The sequence below is a fragment of the Rhyacophila brunnea genome, unplaced genomic scaffold (genome assembly GCF_057557595.1).
Source record: "Rhyacophila brunnea isolate RB1 unplaced genomic scaffold, BYU_Rbru_1.0 scaffold_20, whole genome shotgun sequence".
In the NCBI taxonomy this organism is placed as follows: Eukaryota; Metazoa; Arthropoda; class Insecta; order Trichoptera; family Rhyacophilidae; genus Rhyacophila; species Rhyacophila brunnea.
In genome coordinates, this window is record NW_028232860.1 from 12,054,095 (window position 1) to 12,072,363 (window position 18,269).

The 18,269-nt window shown below is 35.6% G+C and overlaps 1 protein-coding gene across 1 annotated transcript in view; it reads left to right on the forward strand.

Moving 5' to 3' along the window:
* Positions 1 to 2,789: 2,789 nt before the first annotated feature.
* Positions 2,790 to 18,269, forward strand: part of LOC147071207 (pancreatic triacylglycerol lipase-like) — a 114,844-nt gene continuing 99,364 nt past the window's right edge. Inside the window, exon 1 of the mRNA XM_085948518.1 lies at positions 2,790 to 2,876. Coding sequence (XP_085804644.1) covers positions 2,790 to 2,876 — 87 coding nt within the window. The remainder of the gene's footprint in view (positions 2,877 to 18,269) is intronic.

Genomic DNA, 18,269 nt, shown 5'->3' on the forward strand with positions numbered 1-18,269 from the left:
CCTTACTTCGCCTCTGTCATCATTTGCCAATGGCACTCCCGCCACAAATTAACACTGTCATCGGTCTTAGCGAGTGTGCCAACAACATACGTAAGTACAGGTCTGTAGTTGGTGTGGGCAAACGACGCTATTGCAGACAGGCGCCCGAACGGAGGGGCGGCAAATATTTGCAGTGGCAAACAAACACAGTCTGTGTACAGCTGGAACTAGACAGGCGGGAGGGGTATAAGGGGTGTGTGGTGGGTTGAAACACGTGGTATCGTTATACCTGATGGTTTAGCACTACTGCCTTCATACGAAAAATGACATTTTATATCGCAGTAGATAATTAAAACAGTATTATGTTATCAAATAAATGTTGGAAAATAAATGGTATGGGTAGGGTTAGATTATAACTAGTGAAACTAATTTATTTTTATTATTACAATAGGTACTTGATGTCAGTTCAACAATTTTTTTGTTCGAATGTGTGGCCATATTCAAATTATTGATATTTGTAAGTTGGCGCTTTGAATATCATAGTCGCCATACATAATTCTTCTTCATTTGGTGCCGACCAAATTGCTCATGACTGAGGATGACGGCTTGGCTCTATTTCTCTCGGCATTCAGCAGCTCGCAGGTTCTTTGTCAGTGTGAAATCTGTATCAATATTCTGGCAAGAATATACTACATAACATATTTATTAGTCTGAGCTTATTAGAATATAGAAATGTGAATGCCGATTGCCATAGACGAAGACTTTGAAACCAGGCGCTTAATGATGGTTAGGCCGGCCAGGCCTACATTTTTTCCTCAAATATTTCGAATATTAAATGCGCGCTTCGTCTCCTTACGAGACGACTTCAAATGCATAACATAATGAACATAATATGTAACTATTGAAATAACATAATCTTTAACACATGTTTAAGTTTACCTCATATTTCTCCACACTCTAGAATTGTATCTTCACACAGTTACACCAAGAAGGTAACCCAGTTTACTTATTTTTGCGTTCCCTTGTACCTAGCCATTAAGCCAGAAATACTATTACTAAAGTACGTGGGGTGTTAAATGGATGATTTTTTATTTATAGGCGCCTTTATGGATACCTCGAATTTACAATCAAGGTTTATTTGGCATGCAAGCGACTCGAGAAAACTGCCTTATCGAAAACTAACCGCATCGGGTATTGTAAACTTGAATTCGGTCAGGCCCTATCAAACCACCTTGCAAAAACCTTGAAATATTCTTTGTATATATAGATATATCATCATAAATTGTCAGGTATTCATATTTAAAACTAAGCTCATCTCAGTATAAAAAGTATGAAATGATATGTCAAATATTAGCAAGTGGCGCCCACTCAGCGGACAACGTACACTGGTGGATATATAGTGCAAGGTGGTAGTGATTCTGATAAATATTTCATCGTATTCATTGGTAATTGAGAACTCCGATTTCTGGACGTATTTTTTGTAGTTTTCCCGTTAAATGTCGCAAAGGACTGAACTTCTGAGCATATTATAGTACTGCAGAATTAAGGTATTTTTTATTAGTTTCTTTATTAAGAACCACAACAGGCCGTGAAGCCCAATAACAGTGGTAAAAACTGCCAGGCTTGAGGAATTTACATATTAGATTATGTAAATATATTTTTACCTCACTGCGAATCGAATCTAGAGCTCTGGGATGGAAGGCCAACGCCTTACGCACTGCACCACGAGAGCCGCCAATTTAATATACTTATCCTAACTTATATGACTGCAATCACTGGATCTGAAAGAGATGCATCATTTTTATTTGTCAACGTTTATAATTTTGATTATTTTTATTACATCAATGCAGAAAATAAGAAGCGTATCTCTTCTGGTCTAGTTTTTCATGGTCCCCGGAAAGTCTCGGATTTCCACGTCTGCCATCTGTAATAAAAAGTTTTAGTTGTGCATCAACGGAAAGATGTGCCAATTAACTTAGCTCAGGTATATACTATAAGACATAATTTTATTTTATGAGCATATTGCATTACTTAAGAAGGATTTAAAATTCTTAACCAAGAGATGTTACGGAAACTTGAAGCTTACGAGATGTAGCTGTATAGACGCATCCTCAAAATTCCTTGGACTGACCGGGTGACAAATGTTGAAGTTCTCAATCGAATGGGGAAGGACCGAGAAGTCCTACGTAGTATCAAAACCAGGAAACTACAGTACCTCGGCCATATTATGAGAGGACAAAAATACAGCATTCCCCAACTTGTCATTCTAGGAAAGATCAATGGGAAGCGTAGCAGAGGACGGCGCCGCATTTCGTGGCTTAAGAACCTCCGTGATTGGTACTAGTGCAGCTCCACTGAACTGTTCCAGGTAGCAGATGACAAAGATAAGATCGCCTTGATGGTGGCCGACCGTCGCTAGGGGATGGCACAATAAGAAGAAGGATTTAAATATTATAATAATTTCACAGAAATAAATGACTTAGTTGCGCTTGTCATTTGCAGTAAAAAATAATTGCATTCATTTAAAATTTGCATGAAATTTAACTGCAATAAAAATAATTCAAATTAAAAAAATTGCAGGAATAAGAATCTTCGACAGAATGCAAATTGGCCATAGAAAAATATCAAAATTCAATAGCGCTGTACGTAATGAATGGCTCCCGTTTCCCGGCAATGACTATTTGGAGGGGGTCGGGTGGCTGTTGAGCAGTGCCGTGCAAACAAACGGTGGAATTAGGGGGGCGGAAGTCGCAGCGCGAATACCAAATTTCCAACAATATAGCATTTATAATAACGGTAACTATCGAAAAATGGCCGAGCAATCTGCGGCCGCGTATTGGGGAGGCTTTACGGCCGAGACGCCGGAAGTTTATCATATTGCCGGATGGGCACTTCCGGTAAAACTGCGGGCCTTAGTACACTAAAGAAATGATTATGATTGATCATTGAAACGGCGTTCCAGATGAGATATTTCTTCTTCTTCTTTGGCCATGTCTGTTCTTTAGGTAGTGAATATTGGACGGCGCCTCCAAGAGTTCCTGTCGTTCACCATTCTTCTTATGTTTTTCTAGGTCGGCAAACTTTTGACACAGAAGAACCAAATACCTATTAGCAGAAAGATGAATTATTTTATTTATTGGTTTTGAAACAAAGTTATTTTTGTTAATTCTATTTTAATTGAGTCATTTACATTCTAATGGATTTAAGCATAGATGTATTAAAAGTAGAGATAGGTAACGATTTGGCTTCCTCATAGAACTGAATGAAGCATGCCGACAACAGCCGATAACTCACGAGAAATGGCGACGCGATAAAAAAAATGCAGGGCATCACGGAGGATTTACTTTTGTCATTATAACGTACCCATATAAAATAATGTTAACGTAGAAATTTTGCCGCAAATTGATTACCAACCTGTTTCACCATACCTTTTCGCCATACTTGCCGGCTTCACCATACTTTCATATACCATGCCACCCCTAGGATTTAAGTTTTGTGCTATTCCATTTGAGTGGAGTTACTCAAATAGAATAGTACAAAACTTAAATCCATTAGAATTTAAATGCAAATTTCATCAAGTACCTTCGGTCGATAATCTAATTGGAACAGCAAACTAGCGCCACATGTTGTAGAATACGTACAAAATGTATTCCACGGTGAAATGTTCAACGAAACACTCGTCATTTGATTAAGTGTTGCACGAACTCATGTTTCACGTACTGCGGCGCACGAATAAGTGTTCTACGTTGAACTGTTTACGTATAAATTTCCGGATACGTCGGTCGATAGTATTAATATTAATATAAGTCATTTACTTTGATAGCCATTTCGGTCTACAAACCCATCTTCGGAGTTATAGTCGACCGTTCCAAACATGGGTTATAACCCGAAATAGCTGTCAGCGTAAAGAACTCAACGTATAATTAACAAAAATAACGTTTTTTCAAAACTATTATAATTCTTCGACCATGTCCGATCCTAATAGGATCATATGGGCCTCCACAGAGTAGAGGTTTGTATTAACAGATTTTGTTTTTTTACGAGAAATGGATGTCAGCCACTTGCTCAACCTATTAGGTCCATACCCTGACCCACACACATATTGAAAAACAATATGTGTACTTGCCAGACCCAGGATTCGAACCTGGGACCCACGGCATGATAGTCCGACACTTATGCCGCGTGGCCACCGTGGGCATAATAATGGGCTATTATAATGGCACCACGTAAATGTCAGTTAAATTTCGAAAATTAATCTTAATAGTTTATTATTGAATGTTTAATGCGGCGGGACGTCCGCATTTACCCCGAGGACCATCGCACTTTTCCGGGAATATACCCTAAATATACCAAGACACTCCACACTTTGCGTCTAGCGATGAACTCCTAGCCTGCAGCAGCTATAGCTATGGGTGGTCATCTATGAATCATTGCAACCTGTCGCATTCAACGTGGACCAACAGTCATAATTATAGTCCGTTTGTACCATCCGCGCCGTCTTGTCTCTTAGGCATACCGTGAGAATATTTAAAGAAATATTGAATGCTCCAGATGATTGTACACAATTTATGAGTGCCACGGATCTTCATTAAATTAATAAAACTTATAATTGACCATAAAATATTTAACTATGTCATACATACTTACACAGTTTTACGATATAAAAACATCTCTAATAAATCGTGCCCCAATTAAGATAAATCAAATTTTAGTGTCTGTTTATTGTCACATAAACCATAAACCCTCCCCTTCCCCCAAAATAGCGATAATAATAGACAATGGTGCTCCAGTTTTCTTTATCCTATTAAATTGTTCTTAATTGTTACAAATAAATGCGGGACACGCTGTATTTCCTTCACAATAGCAAAAATTGCATCTGCCCCTTCAGAAAATTATGATATACATTAAGGTATGTTTTGAAGGATCCGGAGCGATGATAAGACTTAGTAATTAAACTGTGTTAATATAATAGCTCACGTAAGGTTGTGTAGAGTAGTGCCTGTCTTTGCCACACGTTAATGTTTTTGTCGATTCTCTCTTCAAGGTGACGATCTGAAACATAATCGAAAAAAAAATGACGAGGAAGAAGATTATCATCATCACTTATGTAATCACTTTTATAATTTCATCTATAGTGTAACCTTAAAAATAATTACAAGATAAAAAGAACTTTTTATATACCACATTTTTAAATTTTCTGTTGAATCATATAAACTTGACAATTCTATGTATTAATAATTTAGGACAAATAAGGCAATTGTCAACAAATCATTTTTATGCTATTTTGCAACAAACAAACAAATATTGAATACTGAAATGTCATTTTGATTTCCATAGTAACGCACGTATATATTAGCAACCAATAATAGTGGATTAGATTACGGATTTCTTCCGAAATAACTTTTCATACAAAACAGAATTAACTGAAGATGAATTCAATTCTAATTAAAAGAATGCATTAGCATCGTGTTCTGATATATTCTAAAAGTTTCAAATGTCTAGCTAGTCGGGAAGTTAGTTTAAAATCGATTGCAAGATTTGTACTGGATAAACAACCACCGGGCAAACAAGAATACGAGCTAAGAAAAACGTGGTAAAATACAAAAAAAAAACTACCCTCACCGATCGTCTGGCCCGGGAGGGGAATATCATTATTTTTTTTTTACAGAATCGTGAGTGAACCACATACTTATGTTATTCTTTGGATTTATAACATTTTCAACCGATTTATCTTCTTTAGTTGACAATGTCAGTGTTAAAGAATGAAACCGATCTCAATTATGATCCTTGTTGTGAAATGTGACAAATACGATAGTGTATCGCTAAATAATAAACGGCCTCCGTAATCGCTGTCCAACTATAATATGCCCGGCATTAGTGACACGTGGTATGAGGCAAAATTATATTACAAACAAGTATAATAATGCGCCAAAAAGAATGGAGCTTTTCACAATGAGCTTTTGGGTGCAATTTTACTGTGTCTGGTTTGCCTAGGGTGTGAGGATAATAATATTATATAGTTACGTACGTGTCGAAATACTCATTCAGTAAGTATTTGCATTGTGCAGTAATACCTTTAAAAATACTGTTGCTATTATTTTTGTTTTATGATCAATTGTAAGTACCTATTTCAATTTTCCTTTAATGTATTTGTGTCTACTTATTGATATGGATTGAATCAGTATCCTAGTCAGGAGGCCAGTAACCAAGCTGAATAAATGGACTTCAAAGTTAAATATGCGATTGCAAATGTTACATAACTGTTTTCAACATTCAGCAGTTGAGGTCTCGTTCTCAAATGATCCATCTTTACTATTCCATGAAAAAATATAAAATCATTTATCTTTACTGTTTAAAGGATGCCATGTCCCGCTAAAACGTTTAAATAATATACGGTTACTGGCGAAGGGTGCGCTTAGGCTGTGGGGAACCGATATAAGTGGTGCACGCTAAACTTTGTCAGTCATACATATTTAATTGTTTTCATTGAACTAAGAGTGCAATCTGCAGATGATGTTAGTATTTTTTTTAAATTCAATTAAACCCTGCTTAAGTGTTGGCCTATAGCGTCGTGGGTCACAGGTTTATATACTGGGTCTGGCAAGTACACATATTGTTTTTCAATTTGTGTATGAGTTAGAGTTTATGGACCTAAAAGGTTGAGCAAGTGGCTGACATCCATTTCTAGCAAAAACAAAATCTGTTAATACAAACCTCCACTCCGTGGAGGCCCATATGATCTTATAAGGATCGGACATGGTAGAAAAAAAAGTCAGGAGGCTGCTTTGTGGCTCCAATTATGAACACATTGTTACGGAGAACGGCATTTATTTTAAAATCAAATAGTGATGATTTCACTGCCGGGAAGCCGCCTTCTCCGCAAGTAGGCTCTACCCATTTTGGCATTCTGCAATACCAGAGCATAATATATGTCAGTAAAAAACCCGTGTGATCCACTAAAGTGGTTCTTTTTCCTGTATAGCAACATGCATATTATTGACAATGGCTCAATTCTACATGATTTCCCTATGATCTAGCTTTTTGGTCACATATCATGGAGGGAAGATAACAACCAAGAAACACCCGTAATATTTGATCGGCTCGAAGTCGACTAAGAATATCTATTTGACCGCGTACGAAATTGACGCACCCACACGAGGTTATGAGAGTGAGGAGTGGATCGTGCGATCACTTCCAGAACTTTTACTATGACTTGTCGTGTATACTAGCATCTCACATTATGTATACTTAATCCCGTTCACCACCTGGAGACTATACAGGGTTATTCAGAATGAAGCTGACGAGATGTCTCATGAAGATAAAAGTCCGAGTGTCGCAGGTAACCGGCCAAGTGACAATGTTAAAACGTCTCTCAATCCCGCTCGTCGATGGCCTTCTCTTAATATATGTGAAGCTGTCTCCGGCGGAGGTGCACGAATACGCTAGAGCTAGTTTTTACATAACATAAATAAAACATCATATTGTAAATTTTGCAGCTAAGTCCAAATATTTGGTTGTCAAACGCCGGTTCTGGCTTATTTTCGGCGGGTGACCAAAATATAGGTACTATCAATATATGAATCCACTCGTTTGACGTTTGACTTCTGGCGGTGTTGCATTGTGATAGCGAGTCATCTTAGGCCGTGTTCTTACGAGGCAACTTTTGTCAATCAACTGTCTATTGAATGTTGAACAAGACATCGAAAGGAATGTTACCATATATTTGTAATCAAGATGACTTCAAATGAAATAAACATGTGGTACGTGCTGATGCTAGTTGTTACCACCTAGCCAACTAGTTGACTCGATAAAAGTAGAAATGACTTCATTCAATTCAACTGACAGGTTAAGTAAATTTTTTTGAAATATGGGTCCCACTAAGACTTATCAATTGACTTTCAAAATACAGTTGAACGACAAAAATTGCTACGCAAGATCAGGGCATAACGGGAAACTCAGAGAGTAATAATATGATTTTAATTGTAAAGAGTAATTCTGTTTAAATTTTATCATCCATTGTCCTTGCTTATAATTTGGGATATTTGTCAAAAATTACTATTGTTAATCACCTTTCACAAGATAAAGGTTCATTCAAATCTATGGATATCTAACGTGCCAGACACGTAATGCGACAGATAAAATAATATGTTGATAAGTAAAGTTCTACTTTCTCAACTAATTAAAATACAATACGTCTGACGTTGCTGTTCGCGCCATTTGAGAATCATCAGTGCATTGTACCGGAAATGGAATCGCTCATGGAAAGCCGCCTGGCGGGGTAATCGATTAGCAATCTCATGCGATTTTCGGACACAGCCCGTACTTCCGGCGTGACGAACAAAGCCTAACAAAAGCCGAACCACGATCGTTTGGCCACAGACAATGGCGGACTGTTGCCTAATCAAAAAAACAACAGAAATCTTTTCGGCAGTTTAGATTGAAACGCTCTATTGGACGGATCGGGGAACTGCCCAAAAAACGCAGTGATGTTGTGAACACATACAATGGGTAAAGGACGTGACCACTGGTTATCCTTAGCTCCTAACCCCCTTTACTAGTGAACTACACAGCGAGGCTTAGAATAATGTAATAAAAACAAAATGGAACTAATTTTGTAATTACAATTTTAGGTAATAGTTTACTCTTAATAAAGACACGGAAATGTAACAATACATTTTAAGATAATGATAAGTTTGGTCATCCTATATTATATAGCTTAAATTCAACAGATTGACAGTGCAACAGTGCAATGTATATAAAATATTGATGTACAACCTTTTTGACTTTATTTGTCATTTTATCATCATGTATGGCACTATGACCCTTGGCGGGCCTTAGCCTGCTTCAAAAACTTCCTCTATCCTGGACGATCCAGCGCCGACACTCTCCAGTTGCTTAGGCTTAGGCCATCCTCCCACGGCGCAACTTATGTCCGTCGAAACTGAAACTAAAATTCCAGCCAGTATCTAGCTAATGTATTTCAATGGCGGCTCGCTGACGGCGAGACTGGAATCTCTCAGCTTCAAAACGGTCGCGAAGAGATGCGACATGCTAGTCGCGCGGTCTCTGAAGTTTCCAGTCACCGTAAAACAGTAGTACCAACATCATTAGATTTCGGTGAAAAATCATATTTTCTTACCAAAATTGGTAGCACTTCGTAAAGCCGCTAGCGTCATATCGTAAAAACCAAAACAACCAGAGACGTCAAAAGTAAATATTAATCGGAAAATTAAAATAACATAATTGTAAACGCTGCAGCGCGCGTATTGTCAATTTTTGTACAACACAGCTGACAGTCCAGTTTGATAGTTTGAGGTTATGTGATTATTATTTCAACTGGGCTTCAGTAGCGCCGTGTGCGAAGCATCACATTGGTCAGTTTATGAGTTCCTTCACAAACCAGTTCCATCAGATTTCAGTTGCGCCGTGGAAGGATGGCCTTAGACCGAGCATTTATAAATCTCCTGTGACGCTTTTCAGCCATCTCAGTTTCGGCCGTGCAGGTCTTCTCTTGCCCTCGACGGTAGCGTACATAGCCCGCCCTTTTCAATTGTTTCATTTATTTTTATTTTAAAATTTTAGACAGTGAACATTACAAATTATAAATTTAAGCCGTCCACAACAATATGATATGTATTTAAAAAAAGAACAAAGAAATTGTATTAAAGCAGTGTAAAGAAGAAAGAAATATGTTATTATATGCAGTATCACAAAAACAGGATCTATACAGAGTAAATAGGTACAAAAATTATAAAGCATGGAAGTACACCGAATGAGCTAAGTGGACCTTATTTTAAGAATCTATAAAGCAACGCTCACCTTTACTCATTCTCACGTAGGTGGAATATACATTTGAACAGTTGAACAGAGTTATTGTCCTCCCAATTGGGATCATCAACAGCAGGTTAGTTCTGCACCTTGGGAGAACTTGCTGGTATCTCATCTGTGCATGTCGCCGATCCAGCGAAGTCTCATTTTCATGACACGTGATCATTTCGCACCCATTTTATAGGATATTATAATTATTGACGTGGCCACAATGACTTTGATGGTAGAGCGTTCGTTTCTCATTATATAGGCTCGCAGCTCGATTCTGTAACTAGCAAAAAGGAATTGTATTGGTAAATATTATAGTTGTCAATGAGTCCTATGTCTTAGAAGTGTTTTACTTTTAATAGGCTGTGATCTACTATGAAATATCAAAATTGGCGGTAATTTACCATATTCTTAAAATTTAACAAATGCATAATGTTTAATGCTGAGAAATACTTGAGTTATCATTCGCCGTAAAAATTATTAGGTTTTGGTCTTCATGTAGACCTCTACGCCTCAGTTTAAAGCGCGTTACATCCTACATCCTTTCTTTCTCTCGTCACTAGTGACACACCGTCGTGAATAATACAATACGAATCAAGTGAAACGGTGAGGTCACACAGAAAACGACTTTAAAGCAAGCTGGTTAAAGAAATGGGCAATGTTTTCTCTTTAAAACTCAATCAAATCTTAGTATATTTTCTCAGAACCACTCTTATAATCACAAAGTTCAAATTACACCAGCAGTTTGGTCTGCTATAATCGTAATAATTTTGGATTGCAGCAGCGCTCGAAATGGAAAAGTTTACGAACCGGAGCGCTCGACAAATTTTCTGAAGATATTTACATAGTCATCAAATCGTATGTGTATTTTATAAAAATAAGTGTCAGATTTTCTATTCTATGGCCTATCTAGCTCAGACGGTCAACATATTTTTTCCACGAGACGGAGCGATAATTTTACAAATTTCACGAGCCGGAACTGCGCTCCGGTGCGTTCCGTTCCATTTTGAGCCCTGGATTGCAGTCAAAGCAGGACAACATGTCCTATTTAGGTAACTGACTTCATACAGCAAATATACTATAATTAATAGCACCCACGATTGTCTAGTTCAGGGGTCGGCAAACCGCGGCTCTTTGGGTATTGGCTTGCGGCTCTTTGCCAAATTCCCAATTCACATTTTTTTTTACAAAAAAGGTATGATTGTTATCGTTTTAAATCCGCCCATTGCAAAAGTCGACAAATCAAATTTTTCTCCATTTCATATTGACACGAGCACTTTGAAATAGATTTTTTTGTGGATTTAACAAGCAAAGAGTTATGTAGCTCTAAATTTTTAGGTCTTGCCACCAAAATTGAGGATTTGGAGAGAGAAAAATGCAATTTAATTTCACAACTCAGCGGAGCGCTCTAAAAGATTACATAATAAGGTAGATACTACGATTTTTAATACATGGTATAGCTTTTAGAACTCATATTCGAGTCTACATAATGTGTATGTGAACAATCATTTTCAAACATGAATAATATAAATAGCATTTAGATAAGCCAAATAACCGATGGGAATTTAGAGTCGCGCCTAAAATTGAAAACTACAAGTTACATGGATGTAACTCATTTTCTGTAAAAAATATATTTATAATTTCAACAATAAAAAAACTTATATTTGCGTTAGTTTTATTCACAAAATCTTCTTCACTTGATAAATAAACAATAACATTAAATGAAATAAATCATATTTATAAAAATATATGTATGGCTCTCGAATTTTTTTTTAACCGTTGTGATACTCATATTTGGCTCTTTTGTTCCAAGAGTTTGCCGACCCCTGGTCTAGTTGATAGATCTGATGATCAGATACGAATCCGTGGCTTGTCAAAAATATGAATAATATCGTTTTTCAATTTGCATTTGATCTAGTAACGGGCTCATCGACAAAATGATTATTGTGCAGGAGAGCAAAAAGAAGAATGAAATCGTTATTGGTTGGAAAATGGGTTTAATATTAATTAAAAGGATTTATAGATATATAGATTTCGTATATAATTTTAAATATAATAAAAGTGAAAAAAAATAATAAAAACATATCCTACGTTTTTGTGCAGTTTCATACACAATGAGCTGATTTTTGCCTTGACTACACTTTCTTCACCCTTCATTTATGAAGCAATGAAATCGATTTTGGTAGTTTTAAAATGAGCGCTTTCTCTTTTGAAAAAATTGACATTTAAATATCAAAAATGAAGAAATGCGATGAGCCTGTTTTTGGCGTGTACCCTTAATTTTTTGGTAAGTACTTTTAAATAATTGTATTTTTTTAATATTTAAAATATAAATCATAATATCAGATATTGTCAACTGGTTCGGGTTCGTATAGGGTTCTATTGACTCCAATAAATTTCTATTTTTTAAATTTAAATCAAAAAATCTCATTACCTTAGGCACATGGTGTTAGAGAAACAGTTTCCACGTGTATTTTTATAAGTCTCGTGGGGACTTTAGACAAAGCGTTGCCCCCCGTTGCTGTGTTTTGTAAACTTTTTCATTAGGGGACCCCATTGCACGTGAAATAATGTGGTAAAAATGCGGTCGAAGGATTCGGGTAAGGGGGGGGGGGGTGGGAGGACTGGCCAAGGAAGACTTTTTCCCTTTTAAGATTATTATTTATTGCGCCCCCCGTCGACGTTCTGCGCTTTTTAATTTTTATTATGATGTAAAAATGAATTACAAAAGTGAGCCCACATTATAATGTCTGTGTTAACTCGTAATTAAAGTTTTTCGGCGGGAATTTATTTTTGCCGTAATTTAGATGGCCCTTCATGAGAATAAGACTTTCATTAGCATATTTTTCTGCTAGATTTTTCAGGGTAAAAAAATAACGGGCGAACATATATATATATATATATATATAGTTACTTAATGTAGAATTCACATTCTAGGAAAAAAATGGATATAATATATACATCTTAATAAATTAAACTACCATAATACAACATGATTAGAAGAAAAATGGGCCTAAAATTTTAGACATGAAATGCTCATGTATTTGCAAATTAATACAATATAGAATAGGATACACAGTATTTATTTTTTGGTTCTTGCCTATTTAGTGGAAGCCAGTGTCAAACAAATTTTGATAATAGCCAAAATACTGGATTACTTGTTAGGTTAGGATATCATTCTTGAATTTATGAATTTTGCTAAAATCGTCTATGAAAATAATAACCACTGTTCCCGCCTGGTTTCCAGTTATCATACTTGTACCTATTATTTTTTTATGCATTAAATTAAAACACAATAAAATTATATACCTCCTTAAAAATTGATTCACATAACTATTTAACAGTAGCCGGGCTCGATTTTATGCGTTTAAAATTTAAAAATTATATCCGGGAAAATTCTGTGGTAAATGTGCCGCAGAACTTCTTTTTAGACCAAACCAAGCCTAACCTAACCTAACCTAGCTTAACGTAACATAACCCAACCTAATCTAATCTACCCCAACCTAATATTACCTCATAATATAATCTTAGTTTGTGATAATGGTGTATCAAAATGTATGAAAATTTCAAATTTTCAATTAACGATTATTGGATCAAAAAGCCGATGCGCCGACAGAAAAAGGTCTTGTCTATATTACTATAAAATTGTCTATATGGAATAAACTGTTTTCGAATTATTTTTTTTTATAAAAGCTCGTGCCCACCTCTGCGGCACAATTGCCAATTTTGTCTAATAATAAATAATTGCAAGTGTAGTTTTCGATTTAAAAAAAACTAGTTTAAAAATAAAATAATGTGGAACTGAAGTTATAAAACTGTATTAAAAAGAGATAGAACATGTAAAATACATTGGGCATATCCAACTTCAAATAGGCTGTGATCTACTATTCAGTATCAAAACTGACCTCTTATTGTCATTGTTAAGCTTCAACAAGCGTTTTATATTCGATTGAGGTTATGGTAGAAATAATAAAACATTATAATCCCTTCCACATTCATAAACAAGATTAAAGAATATGGCTTCCGTTGTTGAATATACATCATTTGGATTGCTTCAGAAACATAATATTTTTGAAAAAACAATGTGCAAGCTTTACCAATTATTAACACATTTATTATAGATTTGAAAATATTACCAGATAGCAGTAAGTACCATATCAGTTTACGTATATGTTATATCTTATTGTCTTGTCTCCGTTTGGTGTTCAGACTCAATTATTTATCTATGAGTTGCTGCATTAGCCTAGTGGAGCCTTTTAGACAGTCTCCTGACTTTTCCGAGTACACCATCGCTGAAATTTTTAATTTTTCAAGCGGCAATGCTTAGCTGATGGTTCTTCCTCACCTATTGCCTATGTTGTACTATGATTATAGTAGGTTACAGCAGGATTACCCCATTCTAATTACCATTAAATCTCACATCAAATATCACACAACATCTTTGACATTTTAATCACACGGTATGCTATTATTACAACACTGTAAGCATCTGTCAAAATATAATGAGATTGTCATTTGTTTTCTTCCATGTCAATGATTTCTTCGATTTTTCAAATTTAGAATTTGCGTTTATACGCCTATGGCATTATGGTTTCTCTGTGTCTCGCTCTCTCTGACAAGTTTTCATATTATTATTATGTTTTCTCTCATGCTTTATCAATAATTTAAAAATAAAGATCACGGATTGCTGTGTATGTTTTTCAGGTGGTTGTTAAAATTATGTAAACATTGAAAAAGCACATAATATTATGTATATTGAATTTAATATATTTAGTTATATATTTTTTGTTTAGGCATATTTAGGAATATAATAATATACTGACCAGTTACCCACGGAGCCGTCCGGGTTTTATCACACAGAAAAAAACCATTTAATTTGATTCAGTCCTCATGTGCCCGACGTCGGGCTCGACCAAACACTGTTTGCGACTCAGAGGGGGTGCGGTGCGGTAAGCCTCCAGGGGTGGCAAAGCGGGGTCCGGGTGGCCGCCGAATAAATCTCATTACATTCCCCCCGCGTGTGACAACAAAGCCTTGGTAATTCGCGGCTCGGCACGTGCGCCGGACCTGGCGACCCCTGCCCGCCGGAAGTGCGCCGGTTTTGCAGCTTCCCCACCCTCGTGCGCTTGGCTGCACCTCGGATTTGACGAGAGTCGTACACGGATCGATGCCGTGTTTATTACCCCTGGATGAAATTGATTTTAATAATTAACTGGGGGGTAATAGACAAACGTAAATATGCCGAAAGCGTGCCGGAAAATGAGCTATTGCCAAACACAAATAACATAGGGACAAAATAGATTTATTTATTTGAATTATACAATCATAATTATCAGGATTTTCAAATAATAAACCAATCGAGTTTATATAAGGCCACTGATTGATTGGTGTGTAATGAGACGCTGTTGGAGGCCCGGCTCCTGAACCAAGCTCTCTTGAAGATATACATATAGACAGCATACCGCTTGTCGGTTATGTACTTTTTGGGATTACATGGAACCTATTGTTATTTATGATGACTTAATGAATTTATTATAGACACATTAATTTTTACATTGCGAGAAATACTTAATGGGGTAATATACCGTATGCTGGTAACCTTTTCTTATACAGAATATGAGGGACGCAGTTTCTTCTGTGATTCTTCTATCTGAGACAGAAGTATATACGAAAAAGCATAGAGCCAGACCTGGAAGCGGTCATGGTACCCAATCCTCACCTCCGTAACTTGGTATTTGATGTATTGGATTCATCTGCATAATATAATATATTTACGCAGTTTATTTTGTGATTCATCTACTTGGGACAATTATACACAAAAATTCATGGTAGCAGCAATGGAAATCATCGTGAAACCCACTCCGCTCCTCCTCATGGTCGTGAGTCAAGTGATATGAAAACGTGGTAATTTGAAAATGGTTTTGACGTATGTTGGGTAAAGAAATAAAAATATGAATGATTTACGCTTCCCCTTCAAAATCTCAATGAAAATCATATTATAATATCATAACTGAGTGTGCATGTTTTTTTACATTTCTATAACTCGATTCTCAAGGCTGTGTTGTAATCGACCAACATCGAACGGCTCTCGTGATACAGTAAGTAAAGCGCTGGACTTTCATCCAAGAGTTCCGGGCTCGATTTTCTCAAAACCTGCGTGTTTGTGATTGTTTCACTTCTATTACTACAAAATACACTAGTGTTAAACTACACTACTGCCATTGGCCCTTTAGATCGTTAGACATATTTACTAAAGTATTAAAGTGTCAGCCACTACAGACTGTTATGGAACGGCGGGATCAACTTCATATAAAAACCTTTTATATTTAAACTGGCTAAAAGGTAATATATATATATATATATAATAGATTGTGTTTTAGACAATAACTTGTTAATAGTCTGATTTGATCCAGTGATTGAAGGCAGTCGATGCGTCCTTCTTTAAGGTTGAGTTAAAACTGCACTGAAAAGCTATTTTGATTCTATATAATACAAACATTAATATTACGCATAGCATTCTCAGACATTTAGTTTGATAAGAAAAGTGGATACCTACATATAAAACAATACCAGTTAGATTGAAGGTTGAAACAATAAGCGATAAAGATGCATTTTATCCCAGACGAAAAGATAAGTAAGGACAATGGTGCGATAAAGCAAATCTTTATCAGATCCATTCTAAGCCATTCATTATGCATGCTTATTAATACATGATAAGAGTACAAAGATAGGCTCAAAACTGCGGAGCTATAACACTACTACGGAAATTAGTACCTCATTATTATGTGTAAACAGTGCACATTTGTGTTACTATTATGCATTTAATATCAAGTCAGTTTATGGTACCAGTATCATATCAGTAAAGAATGACTTTTCATTAACACTTCGTCGCTATAGGATTTGTTTCCCGAATATCCATTTTGTCGAAATCGACATTTTAATGCAGTTCAATTTCTTTTATCGAACTCTACCGAAATCATTTATAAAAACAATATATTTTTATCTAGGAACAGAGATATTTTTTTGAAAAACCCGAATACGCCATGTTAAGTTACAATTACTCCGTGTTGTTCTCCCGAATGTCCAACTATTCGTACCTGAATATCCAAGTTAATTTCGGTCGAAATAAATCTCTGGCTGAGTTTTTATTTCCCGAATATGACTTTTAGCCAATCAAACCGAGCTGACGCCGTGCATCTCGCTCCCACATTCACGCTGTCTAGCTCTAAAACAATCACGCCCACTTTCATATTTTTCGGCCGTCTGGAATCCTCTTTCAAATTTCGTCTTATTGATATTGTTTTTAAAGTTACTATTGTTTTAATAGTGAATTCGTCAAATTTGAAGAGATCATTCATAGCTGATACATCACCAGTTCGCCCTGAACTTACAGTAGAGTTATGGAAGTGAGTATTTTAACCTAAATAACTGCATTTTGTTTTGATAAATGACACAAAATCCCAACGGTTATATGAATTCTACAGTATGACCCGGCAACTACTATGACGTAAAAAATAATTATTATTTCAAATTATTTTTAATCAAACATTGTTTATCTTTATTTTACTTTTAATCTAGGTATTTCTATGAAAATAAAGGCGATGCTATTATTTATTTTTGAATGCGCTGATAGTTAATTTAATTTAATATGTATGTTAGTAATTATTTATTTGGTGAATATTATATACTTAGGATATTGGTATCTACCTAATATTAGCAGCCAATGGTAATTAATTTATAGATGCTATTATTTTGTGCTGTCATTCCAATAGTAAATAGGTATATAATATTTATTTGGTGGTTTGTAATAAGTTTAATTGTTAATTATAGAAATATATAGATATAATAATATACAGATATATTATATACATAGTTTTTTTTTTTTTTGGAAAAAGTATTAATATAAAATTGTTAGCAAGTACGAATAAGTACCATCATAAAATATTGGAGAAATCCGTGACGTCGGTTAGTAATTGAAGTAGTAGATACCTACTTTTATTTAATAAACAAAAACCGATCGCCGATAGTCGCTTGATTTTGAAGAATACTGATGAGCAGGTATTAAAAGGCCAATAGTTAAAGTTTGTCGTCATAAGTATGTCACCTCGTAGCATAGTGGATAATTCGTGGACTGGATCGTAAACCCAGGAGATGCAGGGACGATTCCTGCCGGGTGTCTTACTTTTTTCAAAAAGATTTTTTCTATTGGTTATAATATATTTTCTCAGAAGTGATTTTCAAAATAATGTATGTTCAATGATTAGAATGGTACATTCTTAAATCTTGTGAATTATTCGTTGAATAATAAAAAAAGATTATTAAAAACTATTTTATTACTTATTACGAAAAAAACCTAAAAAAGCGAATGCCGCATGTTATTATTACCTATGAACTTGGGTTATTACGATCATTAGGTATTTAAATAGTAAAAGTAATCATTAACAATTATCGTGTAAATAAATATAACATTTGAG